General features: G+C 41.3%; 1 protein-coding gene across 1 annotated transcript in view; it reads left to right on the top strand.

Moving 5' to 3' along the window:
• SH3TC2 (SH3 domain and tetratricopeptide repeats 2) overlaps positions 1-20,811 on the top strand; it is a 57,293-nt gene extending 36,482 nt beyond the window's left edge. The window contains exons 13-18 of the mRNA XM_081035412.1: positions 12,498-12,648; positions 14,731-14,853; positions 16,001-16,151; positions 17,943-18,139; positions 19,772-20,690; positions 20,734-20,811. Of these exons, the coding sequence (XP_080891538.1) occupies positions 12,498-12,648; positions 14,731-14,853; positions 16,001-16,151; positions 17,943-18,139; positions 19,772-19,963 (814 nt within the window). The 3' untranslated portion in view covers positions 19,964-20,690; positions 20,734-20,811. The remainder of the gene's footprint in view (positions 1-12,497; positions 12,649-14,730; positions 14,854-16,000; positions 16,152-17,942; positions 18,140-19,771; positions 20,691-20,733) is intronic.
• The last annotated feature ends 323 nt before the right edge of the window (positions 20,812-21,134 follow it).

Here is a 21,134-nt window from a genome sequence, read left to right as displayed (position 1 = left end):
TAAAGTGAATCAGTGTACTGAAAGCACAGGTGAAAAATTGCATGGTAAAAAAAATTGGGGACTTGACCTTTAAAATGAACTGAAATTATAAAATTAAGTTTATTTTAACTTTTTAGTTTTTAGGTTATAAATTGCAACTATGCACTAAGTCTTGGAATAAACAACAAAAGAAGTGTTGACTTTTTAGCTTAAGTGTGTTGGCAAACTGGTACAATGGCACAGTGAGACATCCTTTGTTTTGTTATTGGCTTTTCAGCACTCTCTTAAAGAGCCTCACTCTTTTTGCAAAAATAGACCAACATCTAATTATTTACCCCAAAGTTTCTTGTAAACCTTTGGTATTTAAATTATGCTCAAAGTATCCTTCCATTTCCTGCTTATTTTTTCTTCTCTCTCTCTTTACTAGTCTCATCTGCTTGAGCCTCATTTGTCAGTGGCATGGCCTGCAGTTCTGTTCTGTACCAAACCTTTAATTCATTTTATTAAATTCTGCATGGTTTGCAAGATATTCAATTTCATTTTGCCACAGATTAGCATCGTAGCATTGAATTCATAATTATGAATGACTTCTAAAATAGAGCAGGGATACTTGCTAGTGTTGAGCAGAGAGGTGATTGAGGAGAAGCTAATTAAATGACAATTTTGCTTTTCTAGGCAACATGGTAATCTGGTAACCTTAAGCACCTGGACAATCAGATCATGAATAATCAGATAATACGTTCTCTCTCTCTCTCTCTCTCTCTCCTCTCTCTCTCTCTGTCTCTCTCTCTCTCTGTCTCTCTCTCACTGTCTCTACTCCAACTCTATCTTTCTCTCTCTCACACTTTCCCTCTCTTACAAGAATCAGGTGTCCTGCAAATCTCCCATTATCTTTGCTCTCAGTCCCAGGAGGGGAGTTTTCAATCCTTGCAGCATGTGAGGGGACGGGAGACCTGGTCCCAGCCCCGTCCTTGCTTCCATTCCAGGATACTGTAGGAGCTTGGATGGTTCTGGAGCAGACCCAGAAGGCAGGCTTGAATTAACCTTAGAGATGAAAGAGTCATGCTCATGGAGAGGCATCATGGGAATGGGCTTTGAGAAAGCTGGATTTTAAGGGACTGGAGTAAGGGAACCTTCCAAGCTCCGAGGGCAAATAATGTGTCAGGTTTATTTGCACCTGTCACTATGTATAAGCTCAGTCTCAGATTAGTCACTGCTCTCACCATCACCTACTTACCCCACGGCCATCCTTTGCTCACCAGCCCTCTTCCCACCTCCAGTTGTTAAACACCACTGAGATCCTAAGGGGAAAGCCAAAGAAAAAGCCCTGGGTGCTGTCAACACAGACCATGGAGGTCTTATTCAAACCAATGTGAAGGATCATGGTACTTTTTAGGTGATGGAGGTGATAGAGAGGAGGTAGGAAGTGAGGCCGCAGTTGGTCCAAGAACTGACTGGAGGAAGTCAGAAGCCACAGAACTGGTAGAGGAGCAACCAAAACTGGATGAGGAGTCAGGAAGTCTGGTCCTGCCAAGAGCTGGTGACATGTCCTTAAATCATTTCTCCTCTTGGTTGCCCCATTTATAAAGTTAAATGGAAAGAGGTGCCTTCCAGTTCTAAGGTGTTGAGCCTAGGACCAGCCAGCTCTACTCTTCTGACACTGGCAGTAGTCCTCTTAGTACCAGCTGATCCTCATTGGTCAGAGGCATGGTAGTGCCATTCCTGCTGCTTCCGGAAACTTGTGAATGTGGGGGACAGATTCATAAAGTTGTGGGCCTTCACAGAGGACCTTTTAGATCAGAGGCCTAAGCTTTTGGGGGTTTGAAAGACTGCAGTAGGTTCAGAAGTCTTGATGTATTGGCCATAAACTCCATGGACAGACATCATTCCTAGCACAGAACTTGGCACAGAGGAGACACACAACACATGTTTGTGCAGGTCCGCCCAGTAGATGATTCATTATAGTAGTTCCCCCATTAGCTGCGGTTTTGCTGTCCATAGTTTCAGTTACCTGTGGTCAAGTGGGACTTGAAAATATTAAATGGAAGATTCCAGAAATGAACAATTCATAAGTTTTAAATTGTATGCCATTCTGAGTAGCATGATGAAATTTCATGCCATCCTGCTTCATCCTTCCCACGACATGTGTCATCCTTTGTCCAGCGTATCCATGTAATACATGCTACCTGCCGACTAGTCATTCAGTAGCTGTCTTGGTTACCAGATACACTGTTGAGGTATCACAGTGTTTCTGTTCAAGTTCTCCTTATTTTACTTAATAATGGCCCCAAAGCACAAAAGTAGTAATGCTGGCAATGTGGATATGCTAAAAAAAACCCGTAAGTGTTTCCTTTAAGTGAAAAGGTGTGTACCGTGTTTCCCCCAAAATAAGATCTAGCCAGACAGTCAGCTCTAATGCATCTTTTGGAGCAAAAATTAATATATAGTAAAATAAGACCGGGTATAATATAATATAATATAATATAATATAATATAAAGACTGGGTCTTATATTAATTTTTGCTCCAAAAGATGCATTAGAGCTGATTGTCCAGCTAGGTCTTATTTTTGGGGTATGTATAGCCCCCCCTACCCCAAATGAAATAGTACATATTTATAGGGTTAGATACTATCCATAGTTTCTGGCATCCACTGGGGATCTTGGAACTTATCCCCTGTGAAGAAGTGGGGGACTACCATAGTTATTTGGTCCACTACTCTACTAGTTTTAGCTCTTACATTTAAGTCAATCAGTCATTTTGAGTTAATTTTTGTATATGGTGTGAGGTAGGGTCCAGTTTCACTTTTTTGCATGAATATTCAGTTGTCCAAGTACCACTTGTTGAAAAATTATTTTTCCACATTGAATGTTTTTGGCATCCTTGTTTAAAACCAATTGACTATAAACATAAGGGTTTATTTCTGAACTCTAAATTCTAGTCTATTGGTTGACGTATCTAGCCTATGCCCGATTAACACCATTGTGTTTATTATAGCTTGTGGTAACTTTTAAATTGGGAAGTGTGAGTCCTTCAAATATGCTTTTCAATATTGTTTTGGTTATTTGGGTCCCTTGCCTTTCCATATGAAATTTAGCATCAGCTTTTCAACTTCTGCAAAGAAGCCAGCTGGGATGTTGGTAGGGAGGATGTTGAATCTGTAGATCAATTTGGGTGGTGTTGCCATTTTAACAATATCATGCCTTCCAATTCATTCATGAATGTGGGATGGCTTTCCATTTACTTAGATCTTCTTTAATCTCTTTCGACGTACTGTTGTCATTTTTAGAATATAAATTTTGCACTTTTTTGTTAAATATATTCTGAAGTAGCTTTTCATGCTGTACAAATGGAATTGTCTTAATTTCACTTTCAGATTATTCATTAACAGTTTATAGAAATACAGTTGATTTTGTATGTTAATCCTTCATACTGCAACTCTGTTTATTAGTTCTAATTGTGTGTGTGTTTATTCCTCAACGCTTTCTATATATAAGATCATGTCACATGCAAATATAGTTTTACTTCTTCCTTTCCTACCCAGATGTATTTTATTTCGTTTTTTCTCTAATCACCCTGTTTTCCCTAATCACAATGTTTTTTCCAGGAAAATATTTAATACTCGTAGAGGTGGTAAAAGTAGACCTCCTTCTCTTGTTCCTGATATGACGGGGAAAGCTTTCAGTCTTTCACCATTAAATATAAAATTAGCTGTGAATGTTTCATAAATGCCCTTTATTAGGTTGAAGAAGTTCCCTTTTAAGTTTTTTTTAATGTATTTTTATTATTAAAGGGTGTTTACTTTTTCAAATATTTTTATGCATATATTGAGCTGATCATATGGTTTTTCTTTAATTCTATTAATAAGGTGATTGAATTGTTTAAATTTAGTATGTTAAATTGATCTTGCATTCCTAGGATAAATTCCATTTGGTCGTGGTATATAATCTTTTTTATATGCTGCTGGGTTCAGTTTGCTGGTATTTGGTTGAGTATTTTTACACCTATATTCCTAAGAGATATTGGTCTGTATTTTTCTTTTCTGGTGATGTCTTTGTCTAGTTTTGCTATCAGGGTAATACTAGTCTCAAAATCAGTTGGGAAATGTTTCCTCCTCTTTTATCTTTTGAAAAAGTTTATGAAAGATTAGTGTTAATTCTTAAAACATCTGGTAGAATACTCCAGTGAAGCCATCTGGGCTTGGTCTTTTCATTGTAAGGAGGATTTTATTTTATTTTATTTTTACATCCCTCACACCGTGAACCCCCCTCCCCCCATCCACCACCACCCCGACCTCACATGGAGCCATCACATTATACACATAAAATTATAGTTGGCATTCATTAATGTCCAGCCTCTGGTGTACAATGCCATGACCAGGCATCCACAGTATCCCTGAGGTGGTCTCCCAAACAGGACACATGTCCATCGGACACCCAACAAAATCCCCAAACACTATTGAATAAGTTCCCCAAAGTAATTCTCAAAAAACCCTGAGGCCATCCTGTGGTCACCAGCCGCCCCCCACTCCCTTCACCCTACCCCCATCTCCAACCCCCTCCCCCCCGCCCATCTAACAACTCTCGGTTTTTTGTGTCCCCAAAACTGTTTCTGATTAGTTCATACACATATTCTTTTCTTTAGATTCCGCATATAAGTGAGATCATATGGTACTTGTCTTTCTCTTTCTGACTTATTTCACTTAACATAATGTTCTCTAGATCCATCCATGTTGTTGCAAATGATAAGATTTCTTTTTTCTTTATGGCTACGTAGTACTCCATTGTATAAATGTACCACAGCTTCTTAATCCAGTCATCGACCGATGGGCATTTCGGTTGTTTCCATATCTTGGCTATTGTGTAAAGTGCTGCAATAAACATAGGAGTGCATACAGATTTTTGAATTGGAGTTTTGGATTTCTCCGGGTAGATGCCTAGGAGTGGAATTACTGGATCATAGGGTAGTTCTATCTTCAGATGAGGATTTTTTTTTTAAATTAAAGTTTATTGGGGTGACAATTGTTAGTAAAGTTACATAGATTTCGGGTGTACAATTCTGTAATACATCATCTATATATCACACTGTGTGTTCACCACCCAGAGTCAGTTTTCTTTCCATCACCATATATTAGACCCCGTTTATCCTCATCTGCCACCCACTGTCCCCCTTACCCTCTGGTAACCACCAAACCATTGTTTGTGTCTATGAGTTTTTGTTTCTTCATTTGTTTTTCTTGTTCTTTTGTTGTTTTCAGTTTTATATACCACATTTCAGTGAAATCAATTTTTCTGAAAAAATCGATTTTTTCTGACTTATTTCGCTCAGCATAATAATCTCAAGATCCACCCATGTTGTCGCAAATGGTACTATTTCATCTTTTCTTATGACAGAATAGTATTCCATTGTGTATATATACCACATCTTCTTTATCCAATAATATATCGAAGGACACTTTGGTTGTTTCCATGTCTTGGCCACCATAAATAAAGATGCAATGAACATTGGAGCACATATATCTTTACGGATAAATGTTTTCAGATTTTTTTGGTAGATACCCAGGAGAGGGATTGCTGGATCATATGGTAATTCTATTCGTAATTTTTTGAGGAACCTCCACACTGCCTTCCATAGCGGCTACACCAGTCTGCATTCCCACCGAGAGTGTATGAGGGTTCCTTTTTCTCCACAGCCTCTCCAACACTTGTTACTATTTGTCTTGTTGATAGCCATTCTGACTGGAGTGAGGTGATATCTCTTTGTGGTTTTTATTTGCATTTCTCTGATGATTAGTGATGTTGAGCATTTTTTCATATGTCTATTTGCCATTTGGATGACCCCTTTGGAGAAATGTCTCTTTAGGTCCTCTGCCCATTTTCCAATTGGGTTGTTTGTTTTTTTGTTGTCGAGTTGCATGAGTTCCTTGTATATTTTGGATATTAACCGCTTATCGGAGGCACTGTTTGCAAAAATCTTCTCCCATTCGGTTGATTGCCTCTTTATTTTGTCGATGGTTTCTTTTGCTGTGCAGAAGCTTTTTAGTTTGATATAGTCCCATTTATTTATTTTAGCTTTTACTTCCCTTGCCTTTGGAGTCAAATTCATAAAATGCTCTTTGAACCCAAGATCCGTAGTTTAGTACCTATGTTTTCTTCTATGCATTTCATTGTTTCAGGTGTTTTGTTTAGGTCTTTGATCCATTTTGAGTTAATTTTGGTACATGGTGACAGATAGCAGTCCAATTTCATTCTTTTGCACGTGGCTTTCCAATTCTCCCAGCACCATTTATTGAAGAGGCTGTCTTTTCTCTATTGTATGTTTTGGCTTCTTGTCAAAAATTATCTGTCCATATTTATGTGGGTTTATTTCTGGGTTCTCAATTCTATTCCACTGGTCTGTGTGTCTGTTTTTCTGCAATACCATAATGTTTTGATTATTGTTGCCCTGTAGTACAAACTAAAGTCAGGGAGTGTGATACCTCCAGCATTGTCGTTTTTGGTTTGGCTATTCGGGTCTTTTGTGGTTCCAAACAAGTTTGATGATTTTTTGTTCAATTTCTTTAAAAAATGCCATTGGGATTTTGATGGGGATTGCATTAAATCTGTATATTGCTTTGGGTAACATTGCCATTTTAACTATGTTGATTCTTCCAATCCATGAACATGGAATGTCTTTCCATTTCTTTGTGTTTTCTTCAATTTCTTTAAAAAATGTCTTATAGTTTTCAGTACATAAGTCTTTCACATCCTTGGTTTAGTTTATTCCTAGGTATTTTACTCTTTTTGTTGCAATTGCGAAAGGAATTTTTTTTTTAATTTCTTTTTCTGAGATTTCATTGTTAGTATATAGGAATGCAATGGACTTTTGTACTGATTTTGTAGCCAGCAACTTTACTGTATTCATTTATTGTTTCTAGTAATAGCTTTTTGGTGGAGTCTTTAGGGTTTTTTACATATAGCATCATGTCATCTGTAAAAAGTGAAAATTTAACTTCTTCATTCCTGATTTGGATGCCTTTTATTTCTTTCTCTTGCCTGATTGCTCTGGCAAGGACTTCCAACACTATGTTGAAAAGCAGAGGTGATAGGGGACAGCCCTGTCATGTTCCTGAACGTAGAGCAAAGGGCTTCAGTTTTTCACCATTAATTATGATAGTAGCTGAGGGCTTGTCATAGATGGCCTTTATTATGTTGAGGTATTTTCCTTCTATACCCATTTTATTAAGTATTTTAATCACAGATGTATGTTGTATCTTGGCAAACATCTATTTGTATCTTGGCTTTTTCTGCATCTATTGATATAATCATATGATTTTTGTCCTTCATTTTGTTTATGTGGTATATCACATCGATCAATTTGTCTACGTTGAACCATCCTGGTGCCCCTGGGATGAACCCTACTTGGTCATGACGTATAATCTCTTTAATGCATTGTTGTATTTGATTTGCTAGAATTTTGTTTAGGATTTTTGCATCTGTATTCATCAGAGATATTTGTCTGTAATTTTCTTTTTTTTGTTTTATCCTTACCAGGTTTTGGTATCAGGGTAAGAGGATTATTTTTTTAAATTAATAATTCAGTCTCTTTAACTATTACAGGTCTATTTAGATTATCTACAAGTATTTCTTCTTGAGCAGTTTGATAGTTTTTATCTTTCTAGGAATTTGTCTATTTCATCTAAGTTATCTAATTTGTTGGTATACAATTGTTCATACTATTCCTTATAATCCTTCTTATTTCTGTAGTTATTTCTGTTAGTAGTAACGTCCCAACTTTGATTCCTAGTTTTTCTCTCTTATTTTTCTTGATCAGACTAACCAAAGATTTGCCTTTCTAAAAAAATCAACTTTTGATATTGTTGATTCTCTATTGTTTTTTCTATTCTCTATATCATTTATTTCTGATTTAACATTTATTATTTTCTCTGTTCTGCTTGCTTTGGGTTTACTTTGCTCTTCTTTTTCAAGTGTGTTAAAGTGGAATGTTAGTTTATTGATTTGAGATCTTTATTCTTTTTTAATATAAATATTTACAGGTTTAAATTTCTCTTGGAGCACTGCCTACACTCCACTCACTCCAATTTTGTTATGTTGTATTTTTGTTTTCATTCATCTCAAAGTATTTTTTAATATTCTTTGTGATTTTTTTTGACCCCTTTGTTGTTTAGGAGTATATTGTTTAATTTTCACATATTTTTTAATTCCCCAAATTTCCTTCCATTACTAATTTCTGATTATATTCCATTGTGGTGGGAGAACATAGTTTGCATGATTTCATTTCTTTTAAATTTATTGAGAAGGACTAACTTATTAAGAAAGCCCTAACATATGGTTTATTCTGGAGGATGTTCCATATACACTTAAGAAGAGTGTGTATTTTGCCATTCATTGTAGTGTACTATAGATGTCTGTTAGGTCTAATTGGTTCATACTTAAAGTCTTCTATTTCTTTTTGTTCTTATGTCTAGTTGTTCTATCCATTATTGAAAGTGGGGTATTGAAATCTCCAATTATTGTTGAATTGTCTATTTCTCTTTTTTTCAAATTAAAATTCATTGGGGTGACAATTGTTAGTGAAATTACATAGATTTCAGGTGTACAATTCTGTATTACATCATCTATAAATCCCATTGTGTGTTCACCACCCAGAGTCAGTTCTCCTTCCATCACCATATATTTGATGAATTGTCTATTTCTCTCTCCAATTCTATCATCATTTACTTCATGTAGTTTGGGGCTCTCTCTGTTTTTAGGTGCATTATGTTTCTAACTGTTATGTCTTCCTGATGGAATGACTCTTTTGTCATCATAAAATGTTCTTCATTGTCTTTAGTGACAATTTTGACTGTTTTATCTGATATTAGTATAACCACTTCAGCTCTCTGTGGATTGTCTCTTTTTTCATACTTATAATCTATATGTATCTTTGAATCTAATGTGTATCTCTTGTAGAAAGCATATAGTTCAATCATGGCTTTTTTTTTTTTTTTTTTTACTTTTTAAAAAAACTCCATTCTGCCTATCTCTGTCTTTTGACCAGAGGATTCAATCCATTTGTATGTAATATAATTACTGGTAAGGTAGGATTTATGTCTGCCATTTTGCTGTTTGTTTTCTATATATCATATCTTTTAAAAATTCCTCCATTATGGCCTTTTTGTGTGTTAAGTAGATATTTTCTTGTGTACCATTTTAACTTCCTTGTCATTTACTATATTGCTTTCAGCTATTTTCTTAAGTGGTTATGCTGGGGATTATAATTAACATCTTAATTTATAACAATCTGTTATAGGTGTCCTGGGCATACACAAGTTTTACAATTGCATGTGGCCTTCTAAATTTCTGGGAACATGCTGGAGCTTTTCAGAGCCTCCTAGGGATATCTCGTTCCCCAACTTTCCCATTTATTTATTTATTTAATTAATTAATTAATTAATTATATTTATTTATTTATTTTCTTTGTTCCAAATGTTTTCACCACCTCAGGCAGCAGCAAAATTAAACAACTGCTGCTGATATGTTTGGACAAACACCCCAGGGAAAGGATATTCTACACAGAGTGAGCTCTGAGTCAGGTTAAATAAAAACAAGCCCTGTGAGTGGATGCTTTCAGGGAACTTCCAGACAGGTCAAATAATGACAGTTCCCTGGGGATAGAATGCTGGGGAATTCCAAATTCAGGGTACCCCTTCCAGTGGCTGTTAGGCTACTGCTTTTCCCAGCAACTGTGGTTGTGAAGCTTTTGTTTTCTAAGGTTGCCACAGAGTTGTGGAGAGGAGATGCCTCTAGAGCAGTGGTGTCCAAACTTTTTTCAACGTTTTTCACCACGGGCCATATGCGGTAAAATACACAAACAGCCGGGCCACTCACTAGAGGTGAAGTACGTATTGCGTCACCTGGTTTATTTAAGTAAACTAAATATACTTTTGGAATTTGCTGCGGGCCAATAAAAAAATGGATCGTGGGCTGCAGTTGGCCCGCAGGCCACAGTTTGGACACCCCTGCTCTAGAGCAAGTTAAAAAGCAACGAAACTCACAATCTTAACATGATTCAGCTATTTTTCTTGAATAAACTCTCCTCAAATTGTTGAGAGTCTTTGGTTAACTTCCAGAGTTCTGAAAAATTTGACTGTGACAATTTTTGCCAAAGTTCTCATTGCTTTTATGGGGGAGTGAATTTTTTGAGGTCCTGATTCCATTGTTCTGGAAGTTGATCCAGATTGGGATCTTTTAATTTTAACATTCGATAATTTTATGCTCTGAGATTCTTATTTGTGTAATTGGGAGGAAATAGACAATCTACTTCTCCTGCTTTACCACCAATATGAGTGATACAGAGGAAAAGATTGTGAAGTACCTTGTGTGTCAGAGGAAACCTCTGCAAGCATAAGTTCATTATCCCTTTACAGAATGCTCAGTTCATCAAGGAGAACATGCTATAATACTATGTTTATTTAGCATGTGGAAATCACCTACCTCTACAGAGCATTCAGGAAAAAAAAGAACAAAGATCCACTAACAGATATAGAAAAACAGGTGTTTCCATGCACCTAGGGGTGGTTACTGTAATTTAGCTCTAAGCTTCCTGGTAGCTGAGGCAAAAAGGGGGAAAGTCATATGAGGTTCTCACTGTCTCATAAAATAACAAACAAATGTAACTGCGGGAGCCAATTTTTTTCCTGGCACCGATTTCTAGGAGGAATTTATTAAGTGGGTTTTGATGTAATGGACACATTTCTTCAACCGAACTTCCCTCAAGGGATCCATTCTCACAAAGCTCAAAGCCACAGCAGGCAAAGGCAGGAAGTGTTCATGGATGGGATAGCGGACATCTGCAGGGAAAGGTTGGGAGGGGAAGGAAGGAACACCATCAGCTGAAGGATGGGAAGACTTCACGAAGGTGGTAGCATGTAAGGATGCCCTTAGGGATAGGTAAGATTTTGAAAAGTGAAGAGGGGCAAGGAAAAATAGCGTTTTGGGCAGAATGAAGAACTGTAGCAATGGAAAGGCGGGGACACATTTGAAAGACATTTTGTAGGTTGAACAGACAGGCTTGGTGTTCATCTGGATATGGGTACTGAGGGAGAGAAGACTCCTGTCTGTCCCCTAGGAAGGGATGTGGAGCTTGGCAGGGAGGGGTTTGCCGTGAGGCTCTGAAACTGCTCAGTGACCATCCATAGTGAAAGTGGTGGTCACCACAGTAACAGAAAGCATTCAGGGAGCTGCACTGCTTACCAAGCAACGTGTAATCTCAGGATATCTGTAGGAGGTAGAAAGAGTTGTAGGAATTGAGAACTAAAGAAGCCTGGCTTGCAACCATGATGATTCGGATGGAGTCAGTTGGGGATAGTTCTGGGAGTCGGCATCCTTAACGAGCTCTCCAGGTAATGATGATACATGTGGGTTATGAATCAAACTTTTATGAATGTGGGTGTTATGGGATGAGTCCTGGACTGGGTTTCAGGAGAAAGGAGCTCTGGCCTTCTGTCTTCCCCTAATGTACTGTGCACCCTCGTGCAAGTCACTTCCCATCTCTGGGCCTCTTTCTGCTATAAAATAAGGGGATTAGACTCGGTCAGCAAGTCTCAACCCAAGCTGTACAACAGAGTCTGCTGGGAAGCTTTGACAAACTGCTGGTGCCTGAGCCACACACTGTGTCCCAGGCTAGCATGGCATGCCAACACACTGAGGTGACTTTGTGTGTGTATGTGTGTTTAAAAAGCTTCCAGGTGATTCTAATTACTGCTGGAGTTGAAAACTACCATCTAGAATCTAGATGATGCCCAGTGTTCCTTCTTGTTCTAGAATTCTGAATCTGGGCAACATTATATCACCCCTTTCTTCATTAATCCCTGTCATGGGAGAAGAGTATTCTACATAAGATAGTTTTTCCAGATAATTAAAGAGGACTCCATTAAACACTTTTAAAACTTTCACCCTTCTTTGATTTTTCTTCTTAAAACAGCAAAATGCTTTTGATGATTTGAAGTCACCACTACAGTCATTCATTTGTGCATTCATTCAATAAATATGCATTTGACCACTACCGTGTGTTAGATGTTTATTAAAAAAATGTTATAGAGTAGTCAAAAAATGGATGGTGATAGAGTAGTCAAAAAATGGATGGATCATGGATTAATAATAATAATAATATGGCAACTAAGTAATAATAATAATAATGACAACTAACCTTTAAACACTCATCAAGTGCTTACTCTATAGTAGGCACTGCTCTAAGCACTCTGGTTTCATTATCACATTTACTCTTCACAGCAGCCCTCTGAGACAGGTACAGTTATATCCCCCTATTAGAGATGCGGAGACCAAGGCACAGAGAAGTCCTGTACTTTCTCAAGGTCACACAGCTGGTTGGGGCAGCGCGGGGATTCAAACTAGGCCCCACCCAGCTGATGTGATCTGAAACAATGTAGTTCCCTCCCAGAGCCTCAGTTTCCTCTGGGGCCAAGGGACTCAGGCCCCTTGGAGCCCTCACACCTCATGAGTCCCTGTCCCCCCCTCAGGTCCCTCCGAAAGTCTCTCACCTGCATCAAGGAGAGTCTGCGGATCTTCATCGACCTGGGGGAGAGAGACAAGGCCACCGAGGCCTGGCTCGCGGCTGGGCGACTCCACTACCTCATACAGGAAGACGAGCTGGTGGAGCTGTACCTGCAGGTAGGCCTCCTGCAGAGCTCATCTGCTGACTCGGGCCTTTTGCGGGAGGCAGCTGGACCCTCCACATTGACCATCTGGAACGAGAGAGAGGGTAGGTCAGCACGGGGCTGCTCCCTGCACACAGATGGAAACCAGGGCAGCCTGGCAGGCTGAATACACATGGAAAAGGGACAGTCCCTGAGTCCATATACACCTGTGAGCTCCCAAAGAACCCGGTGGGAGACTCCCTCACTTGTCACGTCAAGTATATCCGTCTTTCCAAAGCTGGACATGTAATTCGATGCCGGTATTTTGCTGCGATTTGAGGTTGATGTGTGTAGGGTGTTAACATTATTGTTCTCTTATGATTTTTTGTTTGCATACCTTTAATATCTGAGATAGGGCGTAGAGTAGTGACTTAACGCCTGAGCTTTGGAGAAAGACAGTCCTGGAATCAAATCACAGGGCAGTTACTGTGAACTGCATGACCTCGGGCTTGCCACGTGAGCTCTTTGGGCCTCAGTTTCTTCATGGGTGAGCCCTCTCTTAGTGAGGATTGGGAATATCACTTACATAGTAAACACATATGCATAGGAAGCATTTACCAAGTGCTTGGGACTTAGTAAATGCTTAAGAAATGGTATTTCATCCTCATCATCACCATTATTATTATTATTACTATTATCTGCACAAGGCTGATATTATAATGGTATGTAAGAGGATTTGTTCCATCAAAAATATGCAGCTTATCTTCCTTCCCATTTCTTGTTTTCTCCCTTGTTATTCCCCTACACTTGCAAAAACTTTCTTCCACTGAGACTTAATAATGGTTGTGTAATATTGATTGAATATTTACTATACACCGGAAACTTAGGGAAACACATCACACACGTACTGTAGTTTAATCCTTGTTACAAATACAGCAGTAGTTTCTACTGAAATTCCCATGTTGCAGATGAGGCTCAATGAGGACAAGTAACTTGCCCAAGGTGAAATAGCTAGTTAAGTGGTGAAAACTGCCCGCTGGCAATTAGACTTCAAGCTTTCACTCTCAGACTCTATTCTGCCTTGGGATTTTAGAGCTGGAAGGATTTTCAGAGAGCAGACAATTCCATTTTGCCTTGACTTTCCGTGAGCTGGAAGCCAGAAGAAGCTGTTTTGGGTTCAATGGCTTGTGGCAGAGCCTCCTGTCTCCAGGATTCCATCTCACTGCCTCTCCCTGCGTGTAGCTGCATGTGCAATAATGATAATTGGGGGGTCTTGCACCAATGACTCACTGGCTAGAACTGGTCCCAGGCCCACCCAACCCCAGAGTGCCACCTAACTGGAAATTCTGCAGGTCCTTCCCACTGAAGTGAATCATTGTCTACCTGAGGCCGTTGGAGGTGCTGCTCCTGCACAGCCGATGCTGAGGTCCACTCTTCACCCTTCAACTTCCTCAGCACATCTTGTTTGGATGCAACATGAAATAGTTTGCTGGAGACAATGAGGTCATGGTGGCTAGGAGAAGCAAGGGTACCAGGCTGGAGGACACTAGCATGAGTTTGCCACTAGCTACCGATGTGAACGTGGAGCGCTTTCTTAATCTTTCTGAGCCTCGGTTTCTCCATCTGGAAAGTGCAGGTGTTGGACTAGACCACTGCTTTCCAGACTTCAGTTATTTGTACGCCAAATTCACAGGTTTGCCATATCTATGTACCGTGTACTACTAGTTACTTATTTTTGACTCAACTTCAAATCAGCTTAGCTTTTTACACTAAACTCATGCTAGCTGAAATCACAGGTTATGATGTCTTATTAATCTTTTATTCTGAAAACACATTAAAGTAAATACTTAGCTGTGGAAACATAAAATATTCGTGTACTGCTAAAAATCACTCTAGGGCCATACAGTGTCATCTCTCATAACATGATGGGGAAATGCTGGACTAGAGAATCTCAAAGGCTTCTTACCAGCTCTGTGAGTGTGGAGGACAATTCAGGATTCTGGACACTTTAGCAGAGGCTTAAACTAGGTGGTCAGGGTCTCTCTCCTGCCAGTCCTGTGAACCTTTGAGGTCCTTCCTTCCTTCCATCTTTGACAGCCATCTCTGTCTCACCCAGGCAGCCATCCAGAAAGCGCTGAAGTCAGAGGAGCCCTCCCTGGCTCTCAAGCTCTACGAAGAAGCAGGTGACGTGTTCTTCAATGGAACCCGCCACAGGCATCGCGCAGTGGAGTATTACCGAGTAAGTCCAAGCTACGCAGCGCGCCCAGCCAGACCCTGGTACAGAAGGGGGCATGGCCCCATAAACTTCAGCCTGGACCCCTCTCACCCTCTTTTACGGATATTTATTTTTTCCTCTCTTTGTTCAGTTTAGCAGGCTCTAAAAGAAGGAGCTGATAAACTCTGTCATTCTCAGGCTGGATAAATTATTCTTCTTGGGAAAACAAACCATAACAATTACATCTCTTGGGTGCATGGTACTTTACTGTTTGTATCACACTTTTATGTTAACATTTCCATGTACCACTGATGGCTGGTCCATGGACAAACACTTTTGTTTTGCTAGTTTTTAATAAGTATGCATTAGAAAATGTTTTTAAAAATTAAAAACGTATAACAACAGCTTATCAAAGTCATGATTTCACAGATATTATTGCAAAGAATGAGGCAAGATAACAAGACTGTTGATTTAAGAAATAATGCTAATTAAAGAAGTGTCCAGATGATGTTAAGCAAATATGTCAAAAAATCATAATTGTTATCATTGACTGAATTTAGGGAAACATCATTATCTTATCTGATCCTAAAATTTTACTTATTTAGATATTCATTCATTTGCTTGATTAGTTGTTTATTCAGTCATCGAACATTTATCAAGCAGCCAGCATGTGCCAGGCACTGAGCTGGGGTGGGGAGAACAAAAAACACGTCCCTGACTGTTGAGCTGTGCATTGTCATGTGCATTTTATAAATGAGAAAAGTAAGGCAAGATGAAGTGACCTGCCTAAAATTCTATCATAATAAAAACAATAGGAATGACCATTTACTGGACCCTCAGACACGCCGCATGCTCTGTATATGTGCTTTATAGATTAGCACTGTAAATGCTGAGGGAGCACATGGATGGAAGGTGAATAACTTTCCTGCTCTTAGTTTCCCCAATCTTAGGAGGCCTGATGACCTCTAGTTCTTTCCCCTCTAAGTTCTGGGCGTAGCAACCAAGAGCAAGCACCAGGAAAATGAGCTGAGAAAAAACTATGCATGGAAACATGACCCATCCCCTTGGTTTTTGTCACTACCATCCCCCAACCCGTCAGTGGAGTGTGAGCCCCTATGTTAAGTACCAGTGCTTGTTGGGAGACGACAGTTTTTTGTGCCTCTCTTCTCAGGCTGGGGCTGTTCCTTTGGCAAGGAGGATGAAGGCAGTGAGAACCGAGCTCCGGATCTTCAACAAGCTGACGGAGCTGCAGATCAGTCTGGAAGGCTATGACAAGGCTTTGGAATTTGCCACCCTGGCGGTCAGACTCAGCACAGTCACAGGTAGGTGGCCCTGTATTGAATGGGAGTGGTAAACACTCCCCAAGGAGGTACAACAAAGCGGTCACAGCGCAGGCTCTGGAGTCAGACTGTACAGATTCAGTTCTGCGTCCAACTACAGGGAGACCTTAATTAAACAAGCTGCTTAAGTCTATCACCCTCAAGTTTGTCTTCGGCAAATCAGGATTAAAAATAACACCCAACTCATGCAGTTGTTATGAAGACTATTGATTAACCATGTAAAATCTATAGTGCTTAGTACATAAGTCCTTGGTAAGTGTTACCTATATCCACTAATTATTATATTACAGTTGGTATTCCTCCGAGTACAGGGCAAATAGTGTTTTATCCTATGCATAGGCAATGCCCTTTACAAAAAAACGGTGCCCTAAATTTTTAATGGATTGATTGTTAATCAAACGCATATTTTCCCCATGGAATTAAAATGTAGATGAAGGTCAGATTCCCATTTAATTAACTCACTGTGTATCTGAAATTAACTCACTGTGTATCTATTTCACTGTGTTTCTGAAATAGTTTGCATTTACTACAAAAGCTAGTGGGACACAAAACAAGTCATTAAAATAGAAAGAAGGCAGAATTTTAAAAAGATTAAAAAAATTCATTTCGTAAGTTGGTGCTTGAGGGAAAGCAGCTTTGATTAGAGGAGGCTTGATTAGATGCAGAGGCAAATGTAATCTCTGTAATGATTCTGGAAGGACTTTTGGGCATTCTCAATGACATGAGATGTGGATGGTCCTGGACTTTATTGTGTCTAATTGCACTTCAGAGCACTCTCCTCTTCCTACCTTTTTCTGTACTGCAAAAAACCTTATCTCTGCGACTGTCTGGCTAATCTCAGGAAAGGCCTTGGGGGCCCCAGGCAGCTTCCTCTCGGGCACTCTTCATCCTTTCCTGGACAGAAGCTGACAGGAGGCTGTATCCACCCTTACGTGCACTTCCCCGTGACTGGATTTTTCCATATCAAAGAATATTCTCTCCTGTGGATTTTCTCTTTTAATTTGGGCTTTGGCCCTTTGAACCTTAAAAGTGATGTTTTTAGATTGCATCAAGCAGCCACCTTGCAAATAGCCCCCCAATCTATTGGAAGCCTTTGTTCTCTTTAAAAGACCACTTTGTACTAAAGGAGTTAGTTATTAAAGCAACAAACCCACCAAGACCCAAAACAACATGTCATAGACTCATTAGAACAAAGGTTCTACAGTGTGGGTTAAAAGTAAACAGGCTCTAGCTTATCTGAGACTGCGAGCTGGTAAAGGAGCAGTGATGACGACCCCTGCTGATGGCAGCCACAGAGCTCTCTGGAGAGAGTCTTTATGTGAAGACATTAGTTATATAGTTATTCATTGTGAAGAATTCTTAGCTACTCCATTAAATTAGTCTTGTCACTATGTCCCATCACAGGGATTTGGAAATAATCATTTCCCAGTTACAGTGACATTTATAATGAGGAGGAAGTTGTTTTTCAAGAATCATCCCAGAAAATCCTGACCAGCACGTGTACTCTAATTAGTCACTCTCACAGAGCTCTGTTTTCTGTTGTAGCACTTGCCACAGGTGTAATTTTACTTTTGTTTGTGGGATTCTTTAAGGAATGTCTGTGTCCTATGAGAGAGTAAGCCTGACGAGGGCAGAGGCCTCTTCTACCTTGTTCTCTATGTCCCAAGCACAATCCTTGGTATCTAACAGACCTTCACCACATTGTCCAGAATGAATGAGTGAGTGATGGGAAGCGTTGGCTGCTGGATATCTCTCTCAGTCGTCCTCTCCTAGGAGATCAGAGGCAGCAGCTCGTGGCCTTTCACCGTCTGGCTTCGGTGTACTACTCCCTGAACATGTGTGAGATGGCTGAAGACTGCTACCTGAAGACACTGTCCCTCTGTCCAGCTTGGCTGCAGAGTCCCAAGGAGGCCCTGTACTATGCGAAGGTGTATTATCGCCTGGGCCAACTCACCTTCCACCAGCTGAAGGTAAGAGCCTTATTTGTAGTGTCGTGTGTGTGAGAGCTGCCACCCAACCATATTCTTCCCTGACCCTGAGCCCTCAGGGTGGAGTTGAGGTGGCCCAGATGGGGAGTCTCGTCTCATAGTTTGGAGAGTGGCCCCACTGAGGACCCAGTGACTCTTTCCACTTAGCCCCATTGGAGGCCTCCAAGGTGTTCCCAGCTCTGCTAGGAGACAGATCACAACTCTTCCTTTTCCTTGCTCTGCTCTCATTTCTGTGGCCATTTTATCTATCAGGCACTATGGGCATGTTGCCTGGTACCTGCGAGCATCTGAAGGGCCTATGAAAATATATGAGACCCAAAACAAAAGAACTCTGAGCTCCACAATGAAAATCAAAAGTAATGCTTAACTGTATGTCTACAGAATGTTATAGATTAACTAGTCACTTGAAACTCACTTATGATAAAGTTACATGAAACTGTACTTTAGGAGAAATCTCGGCGTATGTTAGTATGTTTGAAATAATGAGGTGTGGGGTCTTCGAATGTCAGCACGCGCAGCTCCCAGGGCCTTAGCTGTGATCCTCCTGTTTGCTCTGCTGGAGTGGAATCCAGAACGTCTTATTTCCCGGCCCCTTGGAGAACTGTGTTGGTGTGAGATTCGGTTACGATTCTGGCCCTCCAGTCTTGTCCCAGGCCCTGGCTTCCTTTTACCAGAGGTCCCTGTTGGCTCCCGCACAAGCCTCCATCTCTTCATTCAAGGGCTTCTGAGGGAGTCACGTCTGTGTCTGGCCCTCAGGGGATCCTCAGAGCAACTGGCTGTCCTTGTCTTATTTGCCAGAATTAATTATTGCTTCTGGCCTGAATTAATTATTGACTTAGGAGGGTTAATGGGAACCAGACATTCCTTTTTGAGTCTCGCCCAAAGAACCATCTGTTCCTCGTTTCTGCCACAGAGGGAGGGGCAAAGGGTTGGGAAGGACTCCACAGCCATCTTCCCTCTGTCCCACAGCTCCCAGGGAGCCGTTCAGGGACAGAGTGTGTGTTGATCAGATTGTATCAACTAAAGGCTCTAGGGTTGCAAGGAGAAGAACTCAACTGAAACTAGCTTAAGCAAAAAAAGGGCAATTGATTGGCTTAACTAACAGGGGAGTTGAGGTGTAAATTTAGTTTCAGGTAGTTCTGGATGCTGGTACTCCAATACCATCATGCATTTCCCCACCTCGCTCTATCTCTCGGCTCTGTGTGCAACTACTTCTGTTTCTTGGTCTCCTTCCCCTCTCACTATTGGTAGGCTCATGCCCACCCCTAAAAGGGTATTCTTCTCGGTCACACAGAAAGTTTCCTGGGAGGGGCTGGGATAGGTCAGCTTGAGCCATTTCTGTACCCCTGAAGCACTGTGGCCAGGGGGATGCTGCTTCATGACTGGCCAAGCCTGGGTAAGGGGCCACTCCTGTGCCTGGGGACGAGGGCCACTGGGGGTTAGCAATGTCCTGGGGCTGCAGTGGAGTGGGGGAGGAGCTCCCCGGAGGAACCAAGAGAAAGGATGGGAAAAGATGTTGGGCAGACAAAAGCTAGGGCTCCCAGCACTGCCACCAGCCTGTCCTGGGAATGTTCGCTAATGCTGTCTCTTCTTTGCCCCCATGCCACGGGTTAGGATGCCCATGATGCCACTGAATACTTCTGGCTGGCCCTGGCAGCAGCGGTCCTGCTGGGTGACGAGGAGCTGCAGGATACCATTAGGAACAGGCTGGACAACATCTGCCAGAGCCCGCTGTGGCACAGCAGCCCCTCCGGACGCTCCTCAGAGAGGTCTCGGTGGCTGAGTGGGGGGGGCCTGGCCCTCTGAGGAAAGCTGCCCCTTCTTTGACCAGTTGGCATGGTCAGAAGCTGCCCGCTGCCCTAGGCTTCTAGACACTAATTGGAGGGTTCAAGTCGTCACCTGGCCCAGCCCCCTCATTTTACAGTGGAAAGAACACAGTCCAGAGCGAGAGCAGCTCATTCTGGGCCGACCACACGAGCCGTGGATGACACAGCAGGCATTCGAAGGCCTGGCTTTGTGTCTGGAGCCTCACCAGCAGACCGTGCCCCTTCCACACATATGGCCTTGGAAATGCACTTTCTTGACACACAATTCTAGAGAAAATGAGATACCTTGCTGCCGGGGAAACCTAGCTCATCCCCCAATGGGGAAATCAGGAACTGCACTGGAGAGAAGACAGGCAGACTGGACTTTGTTCCCTCACGGACTTTGCTCAGGGAAAGACCCTCCCCTTACCAGTGAAGGCACTGGTAGCTTCTTTCTTCTCTCTTTTCAGCTAGGACCAAAGGAGGTACCGCTTTTTCTGCTCACAGGGCCTGAGCCCAGGCCAAGAGGGGCGGGGAATTCACCATACTGTTACCCCGAAAGACGCACTCTCAGAATGGCCAGCTGGAAGGCACCGGGCATGAGGTCGGATCTGGAGTCACTGTCTCCATCCTTTCCTGAGGCTCTGCTCCCACATAATCTCCCAGAAACCCCGGGAAAGCTTCCCAAGGGCTAGGGCATAAAAATGGAGTCCTAAGAAAACAATGATGTATAAATAGTATATATTATTATATAAACTAATTTCCTATTAGTTTATATAATAATATACTTACGTAATAGTAAATTACGTGTAAATAGTATATATTATTAAATATCGCCCATTTACATCTACACAGACATGTGTCTCCTTTATAACAGGGAGAGACAGGATGGGAGACGTGGGGGATGGGTATCGTGTTGATTTCAGGGCAGCTCCTTGACAAGGCATTTCTGTTAGTTCTCCATCACTACATAGCACACACAGTGAGTTGGCCCATTTGTTATCTCACAGTTTCTGTAGGAAAGAGGCATCCAAGTGTGACCTAGCTGGGTCCTCTGGCTCAGGGTGGCTCAGAAGGCTGCGATCCAGGTGTCAGCCGTGGCTGCAGTCTTCTCAAGCTCAGCAAGGGAAGGATGCGCTTTCAGACTCACTCACATCGTGTGGGCAGGGGTC

The sequence above is a fragment of the Rhinolophus hipposideros genome, assembly GCF_964194185.1.
Source record: "Rhinolophus hipposideros genome assembly, chromosome: 23".
NCBI classification, from domain to species: domain Eukaryota; kingdom Metazoa; phylum Chordata; class Mammalia; order Chiroptera; family Rhinolophidae; genus Rhinolophus; species Rhinolophus hipposideros.
This window is presented reverse-complemented; position numbering and strand designations above follow the sequence as displayed.